Source organism: Desmodus rotundus, chromosome 3 (genome assembly GCF_022682495.2).
Source record: "Desmodus rotundus isolate HL8 chromosome 3, HLdesRot8A.1, whole genome shotgun sequence".
Classification (NCBI taxonomy): domain Eukaryota; kingdom Metazoa; phylum Chordata; class Mammalia; order Chiroptera; family Phyllostomidae; genus Desmodus; species Desmodus rotundus.
The window spans coordinates 186121945-186140678 of record NC_071389.1 but is presented as its reverse complement, the minus strand read 5'-3'; the positions used below and the strand labels follow the sequence as shown (position 1 = coordinate 186140678).

Below are 18734 nucleotides of genomic sequence, written 5' to 3'. Positions count from 1 at the left end.
TCAAACCAGAATGGACAAAATTTTACGTAGTTGAAAGCAATTTATATAGCTATAAAAATCTCTAATATTGGGCCATGAAAATATCTTAATTTCAGAAGTCAGTAGTTTAGTTCTGAACTGGTCAAAGTACATTATAGTCATTAGTCTGTCATTTGTCCTTTATGCAAAATTTGCTTCTTTTAAGGACTTAGTTTTTTAAAAACACTCTGATGAAAATCTCTCAAACTGTGTTACACACTTGGTTGCCTTCATAATGGAACCTGTGAAGTCTCAGGGCCTAAGGCAGGACTGTGAACGTGGAGCTGGGATGCAGATGTCATCGGAGATGGGCGGGGGGTGAGGCAACGGGTTCCCGCCCAAGAGGACCCTGGATGACACTGCTTCGAGAGGTCCTACATACACTTGTTATTTTCCTTCCTTTCCCTTGCTATGGCTTGTCATTTCCTGTCCTCGTCAATGTTCTTGCCTTGGTAACTCTCTGTTACTCTAGTTTGATTGTGGCTGAGAGATCGGGACACAAATATTCACACTGTATCTGAAATAAATAAAAATATACTCAAAGGGCAATCACAGGAATAATAAATGTTAGCTTTAGTGTGTGGGCCCTGCATTATCCATTTTGGTGACTCTGACACCCTTTGTTAGATAAAACATAAAATGCCTACTAGTCTAGCACCCAGCACATACTAGGTGCTTTGTAATGTCCATAATGATACAAATTTTTGACTCCATAAGCTCCCTTTTTCTTGACTGTGTCTCGTGAAGGACAGCCTGCTGGATAAGCGATTTCCAGGTAAGTGAAGTGTTACTCTGACAGCATTGGCACCTGCTCAAAACAAATGAGCAAATGTGTATTTATAGACTCACTGCATGTAGACAGAAATGTGTTTCTTAAGGTGTATAAATTACGTTTTAATCAGACATTACAGAAAAGAGATGATAAAAATACAGTAAGCTTTAATTGAGTGCGTCCTACCTGGCTGCAGAATCTTTCGCTGCTCTGGCTGTTTGGTTAATGTCCCTGTGAATCACTCGCCTTCCCAATGTGCATTCCGCCATCCCCTTTGAGACCCCCAGAGCCATGCAGGGGGCTGCCAGGCATCCACTTTCAATCTCCACCTGACTAGCAGTGAGTTACCCAGTCATCATGTCAAAATGATCAGCATCTGCTCATTTCTCATTTTTGTAACTTTGGGATTTTGAAATTTTTTCTAAAATAATAAATTCCTGTGTATTTGAATAATAATAAATTACCTATATTTCATTAGCTCAGTGATTACACCAAAGGGTAATAAATAAAATTCTTCATTACAGTAGGTTGAATGCACTTAGAAATCACTCAGACTTCATTGCTTATAGAATTTAAGATTGTTTAAAGAGGTAGAAATGACAGCCTGAATAGATAAAACTGTGTTGATAATAGTATTAAATTACTTGGCCTTTAGAAAGCCCTTTTATAATAATGAGAGCATTTGTCACAGCCCAGAGTTAAGATGCAATATGAATGAGGGTGAGGGGAACGATACTTATCTGAACACATCTAGGCTTGACACTGTGCTGGGAACTCCACATACATTATCTTATTTGTTACCTACTATGAACCTCTAATGTCAGCATTTTAGGTATAGGTTGATCTCAAGTCTAACAACGTCAGCCATTACCTTTTGTTCTGCAAATAACAACAACTTACTGAGTGCCTACTATGTGCCAGGCCCTGTTCTGGACCGTGGTAAAAAACAATAGTAATGAAAACAGACAAAACTGTCTGCCCTCATGGGCCTACATTCCAATGGAGAAGGCGGAATAACTATGTATAAAAAACAGCATATGGGATGGTGATAAATGTTACAGAGAAAAATAAAGCAGGCAAGGAGACAAAGTTGTCAGATGGGAGGAGTGCGTTGCAATTTTAAATTGAGTGACTAGGGAAGCCATTAGAAAGTCACATTTGAACAAAGACCCGAAGGAGCTGAGGGACCAGTTATTATGCAGACCTGGTGGAGAAGAATATTCCAGGCAGAAAGAAGAGCAAGTAAAAAGTCCTAGGTTGAGAATGTTGCTGGCACATCTAAGGAACCATGGGAAGGCCAGCGAGGAGCAGGAGAAGCCGCGGGCAGGGAAGAGCCAGGGTGAGAGAAGTTGCTGGGGCCAGGTGGCAGAGAGCCCCGGGGACCAAGTGAAGACGTAAACTTTTATTCTGAGTGAGAGGAAAGCCACCGGGCATTGTGAACAGAGGAGTGACAGGAACTGACATCTAGATAAGAAGCTCGCTCTGTCCACTGTGATGAGAGCAGACCGAGGACAACAAACATGGAAGCCAGGAGTCCCGAGAGGAGGGCGTAGCTATAACCCACATGGGAGTCAAGGATGTGTGAAAAGTGATCAAATTCTGGAAACACTTTGCTGGTGGGGGAAACAACAGAGGCAAGGACGGCACTAAGGTTTTTGCCTGAGCAACTACAACGGGGGAGGTTGCTGGAGGAGCAGATTCTGGAGGGCATGGGGGAGTCTGGCTTTGAATATGTCGAGTGAGGATGATTGAGTAGGCAGTTTACACATGTGGGGTTCCAGGGAGTCATCTGGACTGAAATACACATTTGAAAAAAGTAACTGAAATCTACACAAGCAACGGGGACCACCCTGAAATGTTCCTTGCAGGGTCCTCTCAAGGAATGCTGTGGACACTGACAACCTTCGCGCCATTTAGAATCCAAAGAAAATGGCAACCAATAGTGTTGAGCTATGTTACAGATTCTGAGCTGGGCTTTTCAAATAAATTTATGTTCCTAAATTTCCCCAAGAAGTATTCAGTGTTGTCTTATTGGATAAATAAGAAAACTAAGGTTCAGAGGGGGCGAATGCCTTGCCCATAAATCTAACACTGGATTTGACTCAGGCCTTCAAAATCCCCAGACCAGAGTGTACCTCACACCGGGCACTTTGCTACATGACTCTCTGAGGCCAGGTCCCGTTAGCCACAGAAGAGAGCCACCACCTGCAGCCCACACGTTTGATCCACTTGGCTAGTTACCTGGCGGCTCACTCACCACATTCAGCAGCATGATGATACAGAAGTTGATGCACACGGCAGTCCCTGTGGTTGCAACCTGAGAGTTATTCCTGATTAACGCCCACTTGAAGGCAGCAAAAGTGCTGACGGTCACGACCCGGTAAATGACGATCCCAAACACGGCGGCGATCACCACGCAGATCTGGCGGGAAGATGGAGGAGACCCAGTGAGCACCGTGGGGGTATGTTGCAGGAATGTCCCCCCATCTGGCAAATCCTCTGGTGACCAAAGCGAATAAAGCAACCATGGTCCTGACTCAAGAAAGCACAATACAACGCATCGTTTCCACTATGGTTAATACTTTCTCTAGTCTGTATGGAAGTGGAATAAGTCACAGAAAGACAAATACCACAGGATTGACTCGTGTGGAAGCTAATGAGCAAAAATGAACAACAAGCAAAATAGAGACAGACTCAGATAGAGAGCAGGCTGACAGCTGTTGGTGGGGGTGTTGGGGGCTGGGTGCAGGGAGTGAAGGGATTGAGCAAAAAAGGGAAAAATGCATGTTTGTGTTTTCTTATTCAAATAGAAAAACCATAGTGCTTGAAAATTAATAAGTTCTGTAAGCTGTGGGGTAACATTTCATTAAGCAGAATATTAGATTGAACAGATGAACGTGCTTATCATGGAAACCTTATGATGTCACTCTTCTGTTTAGAACTATTTACTGCTTTCCTTTTACTTAGAATAAAAGCAAAGCCCTTAAGATGACCTGCAAGACTTTCCAGCCCCACTGAGGACCATTTTCCCCTCACCTCGGGGGGCTCCAGACCTTCTCTCACTGTTTGCAATGGGCTAAGCACCCTCAATCTTCAAGGCCATTTCTTTTGCCTAAAATGCTGATGCGCCCATTCCCCTGCCAAACACACACTCGCAGCCTAGTTAACAATTACCCAACCCTCACACTCAGCCCAAAACCACTTAACAATTTAAGCTTTTCATGACTGCCCCAGATTTTTTGTTTGTTACATGGCACCTATACCGGTCCTTCAGCATCCTCCTTAAAGTGCCCGACAATTGTCAGTTGGATCACTGTCAGTCTCTCCCGCAGGGCAGGGACAGTGTCTGTGTCACATACTTTCTGTAGCCCCTTAGCACAACCACAGGTGTTCTGCTATTGGTTGCCGAATAGGCCAACTACGTGATAGGTGCATAATCTCTTATTCATCGGATACGAACACAGACTGAACCGAGGCATCTTTCTCTGAAGACTTGATAGTATTGGCGAAGAATACAGCCTGTGTTCTAGCTCTAGAAAACAATGAGAATCTAAGACTCCAGAAAGTTTTGTGCCTTTCATTAGGTGACTCACTTAATACGTCAGAGTGGAGAGACCTTAGCCTACTTAGTTATCAAACAGAAGATCTTAGAGCTGGGCCTTTGGAAGGCCTTTGCTGACTCACAGATTTCTTTCTTCAAAGAAGCATGCCTCTGTTTTACACAAACCCTATTTTTGGCTTACTATGAGTGATGCTCTAAACTTGAGCCCGAACCCTCACCAGAACTGGCCAAATTATTATTATGTAGTAATAACAATCAACAAAGGAATGGAAAACTGTCCATGTCTTAATCCCGGAGCTGTTGATGGGGAGCAAGGTGAAGTCCACGATGGATTCCAGACAAGGGTGGCAGTATGATGCGATGGACAGCTTGCTGGACTTGGAAGCCGGGCCTGAGCCCTGGCTCAGCTCCCACCTAACAGTGTGAGCTTGGACAAGTAGCCTGTGCTCTCCACGGCTTCAGTCTCCTAACTTCCAGGTTCCTCGTCAACATCTATACGTCTTCTCGTGAGAAACAAAAACCAGGACAGTAACTCTGCCTGTACTTAGAGAAGGCACAGCACGACACACCTGCTTACGAACAGTCTCTGTGGGAGGGCACGGCTCGAACGTGCATCTGAGCTGAGGGACCCTGGGCGCACGGCCTACCCTTTCACCTCCCCAGTTTCTTTGACTAAAGGGGGTGGGTTGTCTGGATCTGCTGTAGATTGTTCTACTGACCTAGGAGGTACATATGTGCTCATGCTTGCCACTTGGAAAGATGAAAGGACAATCCTAACTATTCCTTGTAGCTCTAAAATAACATTTCTGAAAAATTTGCATTGTGTTTTGTTCAGTAATTAAGGGTCAATGTTGATCATGAAATGACTTCTTTTTAGGAAAAGCTAACAAAGCAGCTTCAAATTAGTACTTTTCAAACTGGTATAACCATTAGTGAGTCTGAAAATCAATTTTAGGTGGTTATAAAAAAAAAGATTATAATGAAACAAAAAATCAGACTATATTCAACATTAAACAAGACTATAATAAAACATAAAAATGCAGTTTGTTACATATTGTACCGGTGAGCATTTTTCAGTTACTCTCTTTAGGTTTACGTATCTATTTGCAAAGCACAGGCTGGGTCACGACAGGGAATGCCTTTCTTCCATGGGCATGGTAAAAACAACATTTGGGAAACCCTGCTGCCGGTCCTATCTCGTGTTTGTAGTTGCTTTCAGTGTGGCAAAGATAAATGGAAAGAATCCCGGATTAAAGTAGAGGATCTGAGCTCTCGGCAGTTCACTGGCTATTTAGTGGCTACCTGGACAAGCCTTTAACCTTTTGCAGTAGTTTCTCCATCTCTACTACAGGGACAATGTCCCTACATTAGCTCACAGAATTGTTGTGAGAATCATGTAAGAGAACACGAAAAAACTCTTTTGTAAAACTGTGCAAATGCCTGACATGATTATTGTTGCTACCATGCTACAAGTCTGTACTTTATAAAGCAATTCAAAGAGTTTTGTAAAAATGTTTCCAACCATAAAAAATATTCCTGATGCAGAAACGATCAGTCGGCTGCATTTATCTGCAAATGCTTGATATGGTTCTGGCTTTCCTGAAATGGGATTCATCCGCTCTTTCTTGGAATACTTGGCTTCGAACTGGGGCCGTATTTCTTCCTAAAAAACAAGCAGGCACATTTTTTATGCTCTGAAGAGGAACGCACACAATAAGAAAAAATCATTTGCCTCCCAGGAAAACTGAGTCAATGGCTGCCACATTACCCGGTCAACCAATGAGGTGGGCTTGAGACCCAGGTGTAGATGTTTGGAAATTGGCCACTTGAAGAAAAATCTAAAGAAAGATGATCTAGGCTCATTATCATCAAGGCAATGTAATTTAGACTCATAGTTAAATGTCTGTTATTAAACTGTGCTTGAAGAAAGAAACTGAGAATGAGAAAAGGGACCACCTGTCCCATCTCCAGTAGTTTGAAACAACTGATAATATTTTACTTTCATTACCAGGAAATGATATGAACATACGGGCAAATCTGAATAGCAGAATGTTTAGAATTCATTTTGTGAGTTATAATGACAATATAATTCTTAGTATTCTTCAAGCTCTTTTTTCTGTTTTGTTTTTTATTTAGGCAGCTAAAAACATAATATCTCTATTTTTTTCAATAAGCTCATATAGGAGTCATTCACGTTAACCACTAATTTTAAATGTTCTTAAGTGGTATTGAAAACAAAGTAAATACCTTTCAAATCCAGCTAAAATCCAAGCTCCTCCAACTGTAAATCAAGCTGAGATTTTATTTCAATTATTTGGGCCCCGTCCAATGTGAAAATCTTCTGAGTAAAAAGCAATGATTGGATTACGGAAAGGTAATCGCAGCAAGAGGGTATGCTGAAGTGGTTCTGGTTAATTAAGTGTACATGTAGTTGACACTATCGAGTGTCTTGGAAGAGGAGAGAAAATGAGCGGAAACGCTGGAGAAGTGGAGACTGAGTTAATCGAGGCAGAAACACTCAAGACTCAGATGAAGGTCCTAGCAGACAGGGAAGAGGCAGCTGACAGAAGAGAGGTTGTGAAGAGCGGCCCCAGCCTGTGGAGCAGGAGGCACAGCCCAGTTCCTGCTATAGGGTAAGCCCAACGCTGGACTTCACTCAGGGGCTGGTAATGGGGAACGTCAGGGGAGGACACAGTTAGAAACAGCTTCTGCCTTCTTTCCTTTATTTTAGGCAATTACACTTGAGCATTTACATAGAACAGACCTAGAATCTTCTGCTACTTTGGGAAACTGTTATCAGGCCGTGTCATCAAGAGTTGCTGAGTTAATCATCAAGGAACTGAGGCTAATCACGGAGCCAGGCCTGTCTTCCTGGGTCTTATGGGCTGAATTTTGTCCCTCATGTGAATTTTTATATTGAAGTCCTGATGCCCAGCACATCAGACTGTGATTGTATTTGGAGACAGGGCCTTTGCGGAGGTAACTGAGTTACAATGAGGTCATTAGGGGAGCCCCTAAACCCACATGGCTAGTGTTCTTATAAGAAGAGGAAATTTAGACAGAGATGCAAAGAGAAGAAAGTGAAAAGGCCCGGGGAGTAGATGGGCATCTACAAGCCAAGGGGAAGGGCCTGGAACAGATCCCTCTCTCACAGCCAGAAGAAACCAATGCTGCCAACACCTTGATCTCAGGCTTCCAGCCTCCAGAGCTGAGAGACAATACATTTCTGTTGTTTAGGCCACCCAGACCGTGGTACTTTGTTATAGCAGCCCCAGCACACTAACGCCCTGGGTTACCCGGAAGGAGGCACGCAGCACGTCTGACGTTTCTGCACTGCAAGCTGAGAGGTGTAGGCTAGGAGAGGCATTTCTGCAATGACTCTCAGATGGAGAACTGGAGCCTCGCAGGGCTACCTACCAAGGCTAGCTCCTCACCAGTGACTGCTGAGTGAAAGAACAGTTCAAGCTCTTTCACGGAGCTGGGAGGCAGAGGGCTCCAGACTTACAAGGGGTGTTTATCCTGACGGTACCCACATCGTAGATGGCTCCAAAAGTGCCAACAGTGACTTTTAGACTGCTTTTGTCAATGGCACTGAAATAATGCCACACTGTATAGCTGAAGAGGACAACTTAGACACACCTCTTCTCTTTAGAAATGAAAAGAAGTCCAAAGGTGAAGTCATTTGTCTCAGAGGATGTAATTGCTTAGTGGTGACTCAAATGTGCCTCCCAGGGAAGAACATTTTCATCCCAATTGAAAGTCGCTGACATGAACACACGTGACAAGGAGCAGAGCAGCTTCACCCGGGAGGACGTCCCGAACACGGCGTGGATGCTGCCCGTAGGCGCCAGTCACCTGGGCAGTCGCTTCAAACCCAGGAATCGTTATCTGGGGAATGCTCACCAAAGCATGATAGAGGCCTTATCAAAGGATCAGGGACTGCTGAAAATTCCAGTACTATTGCCAGATCTAAAACTGCCCAAATTGCATTCGTGGGCATGAGGAGGAAAGGCAGACAGTCATGAGGTGTGATTTGAAGAAAAGACAAAATGGGGGAAGGGACAGTGGGGAGAAGGGTTCTCAGGAGCTACTATAAAGGACACATGGACAAAACCAAGGGGGAGGGTAGAAGCAAGGGAGGGAGGTGGGTTTGGCTGGGGTGGCAGGGGAAGTGTGGGGAGAAAGTACAGACAACTGTAAATGAACAACAATAAAGTAATTTAAAAAATACCTCTCAAAATTATCTCCCTCACTAAACCAATCACAGGGCTAAAATTCTCATTTATGTTTCTAGAATATTCTTTTCAATACATAAAATATATCTGCATGAAAGCAAAATACCCATTAATATCCATCCCACATCATATCTGATTCGTTTATCTGATTTCCTAGCACAGCGAGGCTCTTAGGAAATGGGACTCAGGAGGTAAGAGACAATGAATGAGAGGAAGGAAAGAAGAATGTGGGCCTGGATCCGCTGACAGGGGAAGTAGGGTCCCTATGTGGTGACCAAGACGAGCATGAGCACTTGAGAGACTTCCGATGGGCCTAGGGCAAGAAGAGAGGACCAAGACCAGACCCAGGTTAGGAGAGGGCATGGTGTCCTGGCCAGAACAGGAGAGTGATGGATCGGGGAAATGTGTGAGAAAATGAAGTCTGAAGGACGGAGGTGTCTTCTCTTCGGCAGCTTTATCTAGAGCTGCTCATGTGGCCTCCTTGATGGATGTGGCATTTAGTCACGTCCATCAAGGAGGCCACGTGAGCAGTAGTTCCTCCAGCATTCCCCACTTCAGGGGATACTGCTGGGTTTGCGCACATCTGGGCACTGTCCAGGGTCCTGGAGAGCTCCCGGAACATTTCCTTGGAGGAAATGTTCTCTTATGAGGTTTGCGTCCATGTGCCCAGGGTTGTAAAACTATTACCCTCCTTCCGCTAAAGTAAAGAAATGGATGATATTTAAGAAAACTAAGCAAATCTTACAGCCAATCCTTTGGATGCTTCTACATAACAGTAAAATGATTTACTTAGCTATGGAATTTCATTCCACTGAAGCAATCAAAATGTCTTTTTTTAAAAAAAATCTGTTAGTAGTTTTATACTGCTTGGAGTTTTCTGCAAAAACAGACACTGAAAATGCTTTATGAGTAAACCTGACTTCTGTCACAGAGCGGGGAGTGAAAATTCAAGGAGATTGTGTATTTCTGGGTGATTTGCTTTTTAAAAAATTCTGAAGTAAACAATACAAACCTCCTCTTCTTCCCAGTCTATCAAATCCCAGTCATACGCAATTACTGCTCTTCGTCTTTTCCAAAACTCCAGGAAGACTGTTGCTGCAACAAGCATAGAAAGACACAAACATTTTACCACCAAGCAATGCCGTTAACTGTGTCACTAAATGACGAAGCCATTGCAAAAAATGACAGCTGTTCGGAAGCGTCCTTGAGTGTTAGAACTTTCAGCTAAACTTAACAACGTGAGTAGGAATGTTGTCTGAGAATTACTAAGCTTGTATCACACCTAATGAAAAATTAGAGATTTCATGTGGAATTAAATTAAGCTAATCTGCAAGTCGAGGCAGAACAGATTCGTTAGAATGACAAAACTCCCAGGATGCCAGGGTACAGGGAACTAGGTTACTAACAGCCCTCTAATCGACAGAGTATTTGTTTTTAAAGGCGAGAGGCAGGCGGGGCAGAGGCAAAAATAAAACTTAGCAGTATGTGATTGGCAGTGATCAGTTGTCCCACAAGTCCCCCTCACAGCCAGTATCTATATACAATGTATGTAAAATTTATTTTACTATTTCATTGAAGGAAGCTATTTTATTGGAGGAAGAAATGCTACTGCTTCTTTCCTGCTACAAACCATCTCTCTATTGTCCCACTGAAGGCAAATGTGTATAAATTCTTTAAGAACCTTTTCCAACAGATGCTGGCCTCCCCACCCATGGAAACATGGGGGTTATCCTCACCCAAATGAAGTAACTTTCTACTCAATTATATTTAAAACATCTACCCAAATGAATTGTTGAGCACTAATCAACGACACAGAGAGGGAAAAAAATGATCGAGACACAATCTTGCTGCCTTGGAAGTCACAAGCCAAATGAGGGATGCATGCACATACGGACACGCACACTTGGAGGACACCTGTAGCCGGGGATGTCACAGGGACACCGCAGGGGACAGAATCAGTGAGTCTATCTCTGTTGGGCCTTGCTGTGTACTCAGACTTACAGAGGCAAAAATATGCCATGTATTTGGAATTAACTTCATGCAGAAAAGTAAACATCCAAACGCCCATTCCAAAGAAAGAAAACTACTTTCTTCTCTCCTGCTCCGCCTTGTTTTCACTGCCTCCTCATTCATAGTGTTCAGGCATGGAACATGTATTTTTGAAACACGTAACTGGAAAGATAAAGTGGGGTACCAATTAAGAGCTCACTGGCATGCGACCTAGACACTCGTTCCCAGGCCTTAAATCTAGTTCGCTCTGATACAAGCTGTGCTGCTGCTGGCAAATCAATGCACGTCCCTAACTCTCTCTGTCCTGTTGAGCAAGAGAGAAACGGAAGTACAGGTCTATGATCCCTACCTGCAATGCCAACATTCCAAATGACCTAAAAATTCTAAGTTTCCCTGCCAACGTTTAGAGTGAACTCACCTTGTGGCAAGCTCTGACCTGGGCTGACATTAGGTTACTGCATATTAGGTTAGTCAACCTGCATTATCCCTCTCAATGAGGCTAGTCATACATTGAAAGCAGCCATATCAGTGTATTTGAACCTGGGGTCCTTCCCAGACCTCCTGGGGTGTTATAGAATACATGGTACATATACCATAAAGCCTTTCTAAAATCTTAAAAATTCAGAGTAGTTATAGTTGTTAAGAAAGCCATACCTAAAATAATCAAGTGCTTAATTCTTTTTTTTAATATCCTCACCTGAGGATGTTTTTATTGATTTTTAGAGAGAGGAGAAGAGAGAGAGAGAAATGTGAGAAACATTGACCAGCGGCCTCTTGCACATGCCCTGACCCGGGATCAAACCTGCAACCCAGGTATGTGCCCTGATCGGGAATTCAACCTGCACCGTGGAGTACAGGACCATGCTCCAGCCAGCTGAGCCACCGGGCCAGGGCAAGTGCTTATTTCTTGAGGAGGAAAACGAAAACAATGGATGTCTGCAGAGGTTAATAAAGGTGCCAACACTAAGAAGCCATTTTTCACTGGAGTCCTTCCTGTGAGTCTTGTTGTGTCAGGGGTCCCCAAGACCACCTCCAGGGACAGGGAGTTGACGACTTATGAGGAGGACTCACTCAGCGCATGGTGGTTCTCATGGCTAAGATTTATTACAGTGAAAGGATATAAAGTAAAATCGGCAAAGAAAAAAAGGCAAGTTTCACCCCTCAACACGCCCTCTGTTATGGGTTGAATTGTTCCCCACCTCCCAAAAGATATGTTGACGTCCTAAGCTCCAACTCCAGAATATGACCTTACTTGGAAATAAGGTAACTGCAGATTTACTAGTTAAAATGAGTTCATACTGAGTGGGGTGGGCCCTTAATATGATAGGATTAGTGTCCTTAAAAAAGGTAGGACTCAGGGCGAACGCAGATGAAGGTGGAAGTGGAGTCTGGAGTGATGCGTCTAGGGTTGCTGGCTGTCACAAGAAGCCAGGAGAGAGGCATGGAATAGATTCCCCCCAGAGCCTTCCAACCCTGCTGAGCCCTTGCGTTTGGACTTCTACCCTCTGGAACTATGAAAGAACAAATTTCTGCTGTTTCAAGGTCCCCAGTTTGTGGCGTTTTGTTACAGCACCCCCACAAAACTAACGCACACTCTATTGCATACAAACTAATGCACAGTCTCCACTGCTCTGAACACCCTTCCTTTCAGAGCTCTGTCCACACTATTCTCAATTCTGAATGTTATCTGCACCTTCTCCTACCCGACTCCTTTGCCTGGAAAATTCAACACTTGGTTCCAATGTCTTGTCTTTTCTGCTTTTCTATTTTGACTCAGGGAGTTGGCACATGGACCCTCACTGTCCCACGGTAAATAGGACATAACACCCTGTATTATAATTACTATGTTATAGAACTAATTCTGTTCTAAAAAATAAAGTCTATTTTAAAAAAAGATAAAGATAGTATAAATATCCAGAAATAAAAGGCCAATTATTATAAAATTTACTTTAAAAACATGGGACATACTTCATTCGCAAATGACTGACAGGGCCATATACAGAATCTCTGAATTCGCAGCACAGTCTTGTTACTGATTGGAGAGCTCTGAGAGCCATAGTGTTTGTTTACTAGGGGGAGATTGATTTTGGGCAACAATGGAAGTGTGAAGAAAACAGAGGAATGAGGAAAAAAAACCACAAATGAAGAACTAGGGGAAGTAATATGCTGTCTGACAGGTCTCTACCAGCATCTAGTTCCCTGAAGACTTTTTTTTTTTTTTGCCTAGGAAGAAAAGCTAATTTAGGTCATAATTGCTTTGTCTATGGAATGTTTCTGCACAAAAATGAGCACTGAGGAGAGAGTCGCACTGAGGAGAGAGTCGCACTGTGGGTCCAGCCCAGAGCCCCAGGCTCACAGTATGCCCCGAGGGTCCCCAGGGGGCTCTGCCATCACAGGCCTGTGGACGTGAACAAAGGCAGTGGGCCCCACACTAAGGCCCTCCCCATCTGCTACAGATGGGCTCCCAATGGAGCCCTATTTTTCCTCAGGTGAACTCACAAAGCAAAAGGCAACAAAACAAACACACGAACCCATTTCTTCCGAGGTCTTGGAAACCACTTACGTCTGTTCCCAACATCTCCATAGCTAGCCGTTTCTTAAACATAAAGTTTTCTTAAATGTTGCAACTTGTCAATCATAAAGGATGACCCTAAGGCCATTAAACTGGACTCTACTAGGACTGATATACTTTTATAGAACATCAGCACTGCAAAGCAGTATACCTGGGGCTCGAAATGAGCATCAGAGTCCTTTATCTCAAAGTTCAGATCTCTAAGCAGAAACAGGGTTACAAACAGTATCTGATCCTAGGAGTAGAGTATTTGCCCGTTTAACTCTTGGCATTGTCACTTTCTAGCTACATGGGGGTAAAAACAGTACTAGTACCTTCTTCAAAGGTTGCTGTAAAGGTAAACTGAGACGATACTATACAATGTTTATCACAGCTCCAGCACATGGTAAGCCCTCAATTATTGTATGCTATTATTGTAACACTCTTACTGGCCACTCCAGATTTCTGCGGAAGGCACAGCCCTATCTACAAAGAAACACTTGGGTAAATCATTCTTTTTCTCATTCTTTTCTTGGGAACAATATAAGACTTACGCAACTAAAACAGAGCAATTCAGAGGATAAATTATTCTAGGCTTGCATTGCCTGGAGTGAACCCAAAATGTCCCCGTGTGCCCAAAGGTTATTACAAAACATCTGTCAGAGTCTTACTGAGTACCCTCCAAGGTACGAGAACTGTCAAACATCCAATCCACCTACTTGCAACCTCAGAAGCTTCTCAACTCCATCCTACATGCAGCCACCACCAATCTATCAGCTGAGGTTGGCAGGGATAAAGCAAACCTATTTTTTATGCCCAGCATCAGACGTGCCAGCTTGCGAGAAAGGGATGCCATCCCCTTTGTAAGAGTAGTACTGGGTGAGGGGTGGAGATGACAGCCTCTGGCTCGTGGGCAAATGTCTCTGTACCAGAACTTTACTCCTATGTAGAATCTCAAAGGGAACACTGCGGGAGAAGAGAACATTGCTTCAGTTAAAGTATATCTAAAATGGGTGAAATATTAAAGTGGGTAAGGGCGTTTTGTATGTTTATTCTTCCAGAATACAATTCTCTCTACAGAAGCATTAACTCATTACAGAGCAGACTAGTGGCCCAAAGCAGAGCTTCCCAATGAGATGACAGGAATAGGTTATTGGTCTGCAAGACATAATAATCCCTTCAGCCCTTGGGGTTGCTAGGACTGGGGTTCTTCGGGCAGTCTTATCCCAGACCCTGAGCAGGCTCCTTCATGTGCATTAGTGCACTGTGCAAATATTATCATTTTATGTGTGCGTTATGGCTTGAAAATGGTTGAGAACCACTGGTTTAAGAAATAAATATATATTTTAAAGTTTTCTCAGTTGTAAGCATGGCAAAGTTTAAGCATTGGATGGCTTATAAGAATTCTTGATTGTGGTTACCGATACTAACATGGTCTAGAAAAACCAAATACACATTCGTGATCTGAGAGCTCAATCCAGTAGCCGAAACTCTATTAATGATTAGCTTCCTTTGTTTGCAAGGGAAAGAGATGCACAGAGATGCACAGATGGTGAGGGTTTTTGAAGACTACGCCCCTTCAGAGCCGGCGTCTGGGAGCCGGCAGTGAGAGAGACCTTGGTCACAAGAGACCCTGGTCTTCATGAGGACACCCTACTGCTAACAGCATGGCTTGGCTACACTCTCCCTTTGCTTCTCTCTGGGGGAATGTCCCACGTTTCCTCCCAGTTGTCTTCTGCACCCAGTATTCTGTATCTTTTCCACGAGTTCTTTGTTTCTGCTTATTTGTAGGTTCTGATTTCTCATAACTTCAGACTTCTCATAATTATTCCTGGTCCATACCTCTATCTGATTATCAATCTCAACCTCTCTCTTCCTCCCTCACACCCTCTCTGCATCTTTCCCTGTCAGCTCCTACTGCCAATTCTTTGTCTCTGTCCTCATTTCCAAATCCACATTCTTAAAAATGCAAAATCTCAGGTTTTGTCCCAGGCCATTCACTAACCTACAGTGTAAGTGATCTTGGGTCAAATACCCACTGGTTGAAAGGGGCTGGCATCAAAATATATCCCTTTAACAGAGCTGTGATGGGGAGTGGGACAATTTTCCTTTGATGATCTCTAGGTAGGTCAGCCTCCTCAAGAGAATAATGTTTTATATTTCCACTTGTCAAAGAGCATTTAAACACATTCATCTCATAAACAAATCCTTTTGGTAATTTCCTTGTCTTTTCCTTTTTTCCATCTACCCATCCCATCCATTCACCCACCCACCCACCAAATACGAATCTCTGTGTCTTTAAAGGAAATGCATGAGGTCTCCAGTAACAATAATTGTCCTTGAGGACCATGAACCTGCAAGGAAACATAAATTATACATAGATGTCATTATAACTTCCCCCAAAATGATATAAACCAAGTGCTAAGGAAGTTCAAAGTAGAGCTCATCTTAGAGCTAAGAGCAGATGACATCTCAGCTGGGCCCTGAAAACAGGGAAGACTGATATTTACCCCACAATGAAGGGACAACATGAGCCTAAGCCTCAAGTTAGTAGAGCTTGGTAACATCAGAATTCAGATTTGGTATTTTAAATTCTAGAAAAAATAATCATTGAAAAAATTTCAAATCAAACTGAAAAGTGTAAAAAATTTGTCCCTCATCACTATTGATTCTTACCCTCCTACGAATTCTCCTCTCCACAGATAACCAGCATTCACTGTTCACTATGAGTTGGTCCAGACTCTTTTCTATACCATTAAATTAAAGCTTTATAATTATTTTACTAAGAAGTGGGTTAAGTAATTCTTTAAGTGAAACTTCCATCACACCTTGTTACTATGGGGCTGTTTGCTTGAACGTATATAGAAGGACTTGATTCAGCCTTTTAAGCAGCTCTTGTTTATAGGGGGTCGTTTTGACCAGAATTGGAAGAAAGTCAGAGGTGGGTACTCATACACGGGCCTGATGAAAAGATCCCACTCACTGCAGAAAGTCCTGTATATACTGAGATGGGTATTCAGCTCTCACCATACCTTTCAATGTACCATAAGCTTTATGTTTCTCTCCAACAGAAGGTAAATTTTACTCTAATAATGGAATGCTGATAAAATTGCTGAAGGTTTAAGAAAAGAGAAATTAGAAATGTTTCTCTTCTACAGTATCACTTTGTAAATGAGCCAAATGCATTAGTTATCAGCTCATGTCTAATAGAACAGGCTCCTGTACTGACTTGAGCTTCTTCCTTTCACATCCGAAGTCAGATTTGTAAAGGACCATCTCACAGAGCACATGGGGTGAACTCAAGTTATATGGATGTTGAACACTTACCCCAGACTGCCATGAAAACAGCAAAGAAGACAGTGGCTCCGTTGTCAAAAAGGTGGGTGACCTGGGAACATGACGAGTCATAGTTAAACTAATTTCTTATATGCTAGATTACAAGTGACAATCTTTTTCAAGATCTTGAAAAATAGATGTGATGATACAATAAATTTTCCAGGGTTTCTTTGCAAGATATTCCTTTTGTATCATAATCGAGAAGTGAATTCCTGTAAATGTGAAGTAGTTTGGATATGGAAGAGAGACTTTTTCCCCTTTATGTGGGTATTAGCTAGTTGTACATTTATCAGTAGCCCAACAGTGCTACTAAGAATTTCCTTTTGTGCACTAAAAAATGTATTATACGTTCACATGTACATATGGATATATTTTAAACCAGGTAGGTATTATTGTTGCTGCTTTAAAAGTTTCTGATTTCCCAAGCACTGTTTTTAATGCCTCATTTATTCACTTTGAAAACATCACCAGTGTGTTTGCATAGTTTTGAGGGAACATTTTCTGGGCTGATTTCTGGGTTTCAGCATTATAAAGAGGAGACAGCAAACCATGAACATAATCTACTTCCACCTGTATTAAATCCTTCGGTAATCACCATATTTACCTACTACACGTAACACAAAGCCAGGTAGCAAATGCTCTGTTGTTAGAATAATATATTCTACCACAAACTCTGCAGCAGAAAGCAAAGATAATCTTGCTGCAAAACCGCCAAGCTCATTTCTGCCTCCAGGGTAAATCACACCAATATTGTGCCAAATTGGAATGATGATAGATACATTCATAAAGCATAATTTTGGGGGGATGCTTTACAGCTCGCTATAAAGTATACTTTACTGGCCCTCAGAGAATGTGCCAAGCATAAACAGATCTTTCCCTGCTATATCAGTGTGTGCAGTGCTTCAAAATTTTCCAACAGTTTATGCTCTCTCTTTTTTTTTTTTTTTTTGAACATAGGAGAGAAGGCATCATTCAAACATCTAATGTGAGATGAAAGTCTAAAGCCAATTACTTCATATGCCAGGGGAATGTTAAGCAGCACATCGGGCACTCAGCATCCAATGGAGCCTGACAGTCCCAGTGGCTTGCGGTTGGTGTGGGCCCTCCATTAGGGTATTCACTGGGAGTTGGTAGGAGTCGTAGCTGCCAGGGTAGATTCTGGAATGGGTTGTGGGTTATCATTACGGTGGGTTGCCCAGATCAGCTTTCCTCCCTTCTCCAGGTTACAGATCTCTCTCATGCAGGTCACCAGGGAGCACATCGCCCAAATAGAATCACTCTGAGCCCTTCCATGGGGCTGGTATGCCAACATTTGGAGAGAGACACTTTTCTGCTGCAGTTACGAATTTGAGAATATGTGAATTGGGAGGGTGGTGAGTTAACAGGGACTTCTGGTTCCTACTAAGATGGTAAGGTAGCATAAGCAGATGGCTCACCCTGCCAAAATCAACCCTAGAGAAGCAAGATGGTTGATTCTGGGAACTAAGAAAACATAAAAACAAACACCTGGAGAAACTCCAGGGGAGATGGAAGGTTGCCTTGAACGGAGCGGGGTGGGTGGGTGGGTGGGTGTGGGTGTGGGTGGGTGTGTGGGTGTGTGGGTGTGTGTGTGAGTGAGAGAGAGAGAGAGAGAGAGAGAGAGAGAGAGAGAGAGAGAGAGAGAGAGAGAGAGAGAGATGGTAGGGTGTGGGGAGAGTTACGTAGCAGTCCCTAAGCAGAGTTAAGAGCACAGATTAGAGGACTACGCAAGTTCATTTTCAGTCTCTCCCTCAAGGGTCACTACATAAGTAATTTTCCCATGCTCAGAAATCTGCTGCAGTAGGCCAGACTGGCGTTCTTGGGGTAATATCAGGGATGCTCAGAGCCCTGCCTGGCTGAGCAGACGATGACAGTAGGTGCTGCCTGGACCGCTGCCCTCAGGTCTTCACTTCTCAGGGCATTCCCTCTCAAACCCCAGGCTGGCAGATTACAATCAAGGGAGATGCCTCCTCCAGTGCTCCTGTCTTCCAGACAGGCTTACAAACGCAACTCCTACCAGAAACGTCCTCTGGAAGAGTGACAACACTCAGTGACGCCTGGGACACATTGGCCTCTCTTCTCTGAAGAGTCACCAGGATGGATGACCTAGAACCTGGCTTCTGACCTCTACCCAAAGTGCTTGTTACTTCCACAGGACAAGCATCCATAGGCTAAAATTATGGAATATCTGGGGAAGACACCTACCTCCCCAAAATTTGAAACTCGGTGACA

General features: G+C 43.3%; 1 protein-coding gene across 2 annotated transcripts in view; it reads right to left on the bottom strand.

Annotated features, from left to right (window-relative positions):
• The window catches only part of ANO4 (anoctamin 4), a 321384-nt gene that overhangs the window by 32868 nt on the left and 269782 nt on the right, over positions 1 to 18734 (bottom strand). For both annotated transcript variants that reach the window (XM_045186936.3, XM_053921960.2), the window contains 4 exons: positions 16476 to 16536; positions 9600 to 9682; positions 5875 to 6015; positions 3048 to 3212 (listed from right to left, as the gene is read on the bottom strand). In XM_045186936.3, coding sequence (XP_045042871.1) covers positions 3048 to 3212; positions 5875 to 6015; positions 9600 to 9682; positions 16476 to 16536 — 450 coding nt within the window. The remainder of the gene's footprint in view (positions 1 to 3047; positions 3213 to 5874; positions 6016 to 9599; positions 9683 to 16475; positions 16537 to 18734) is intronic.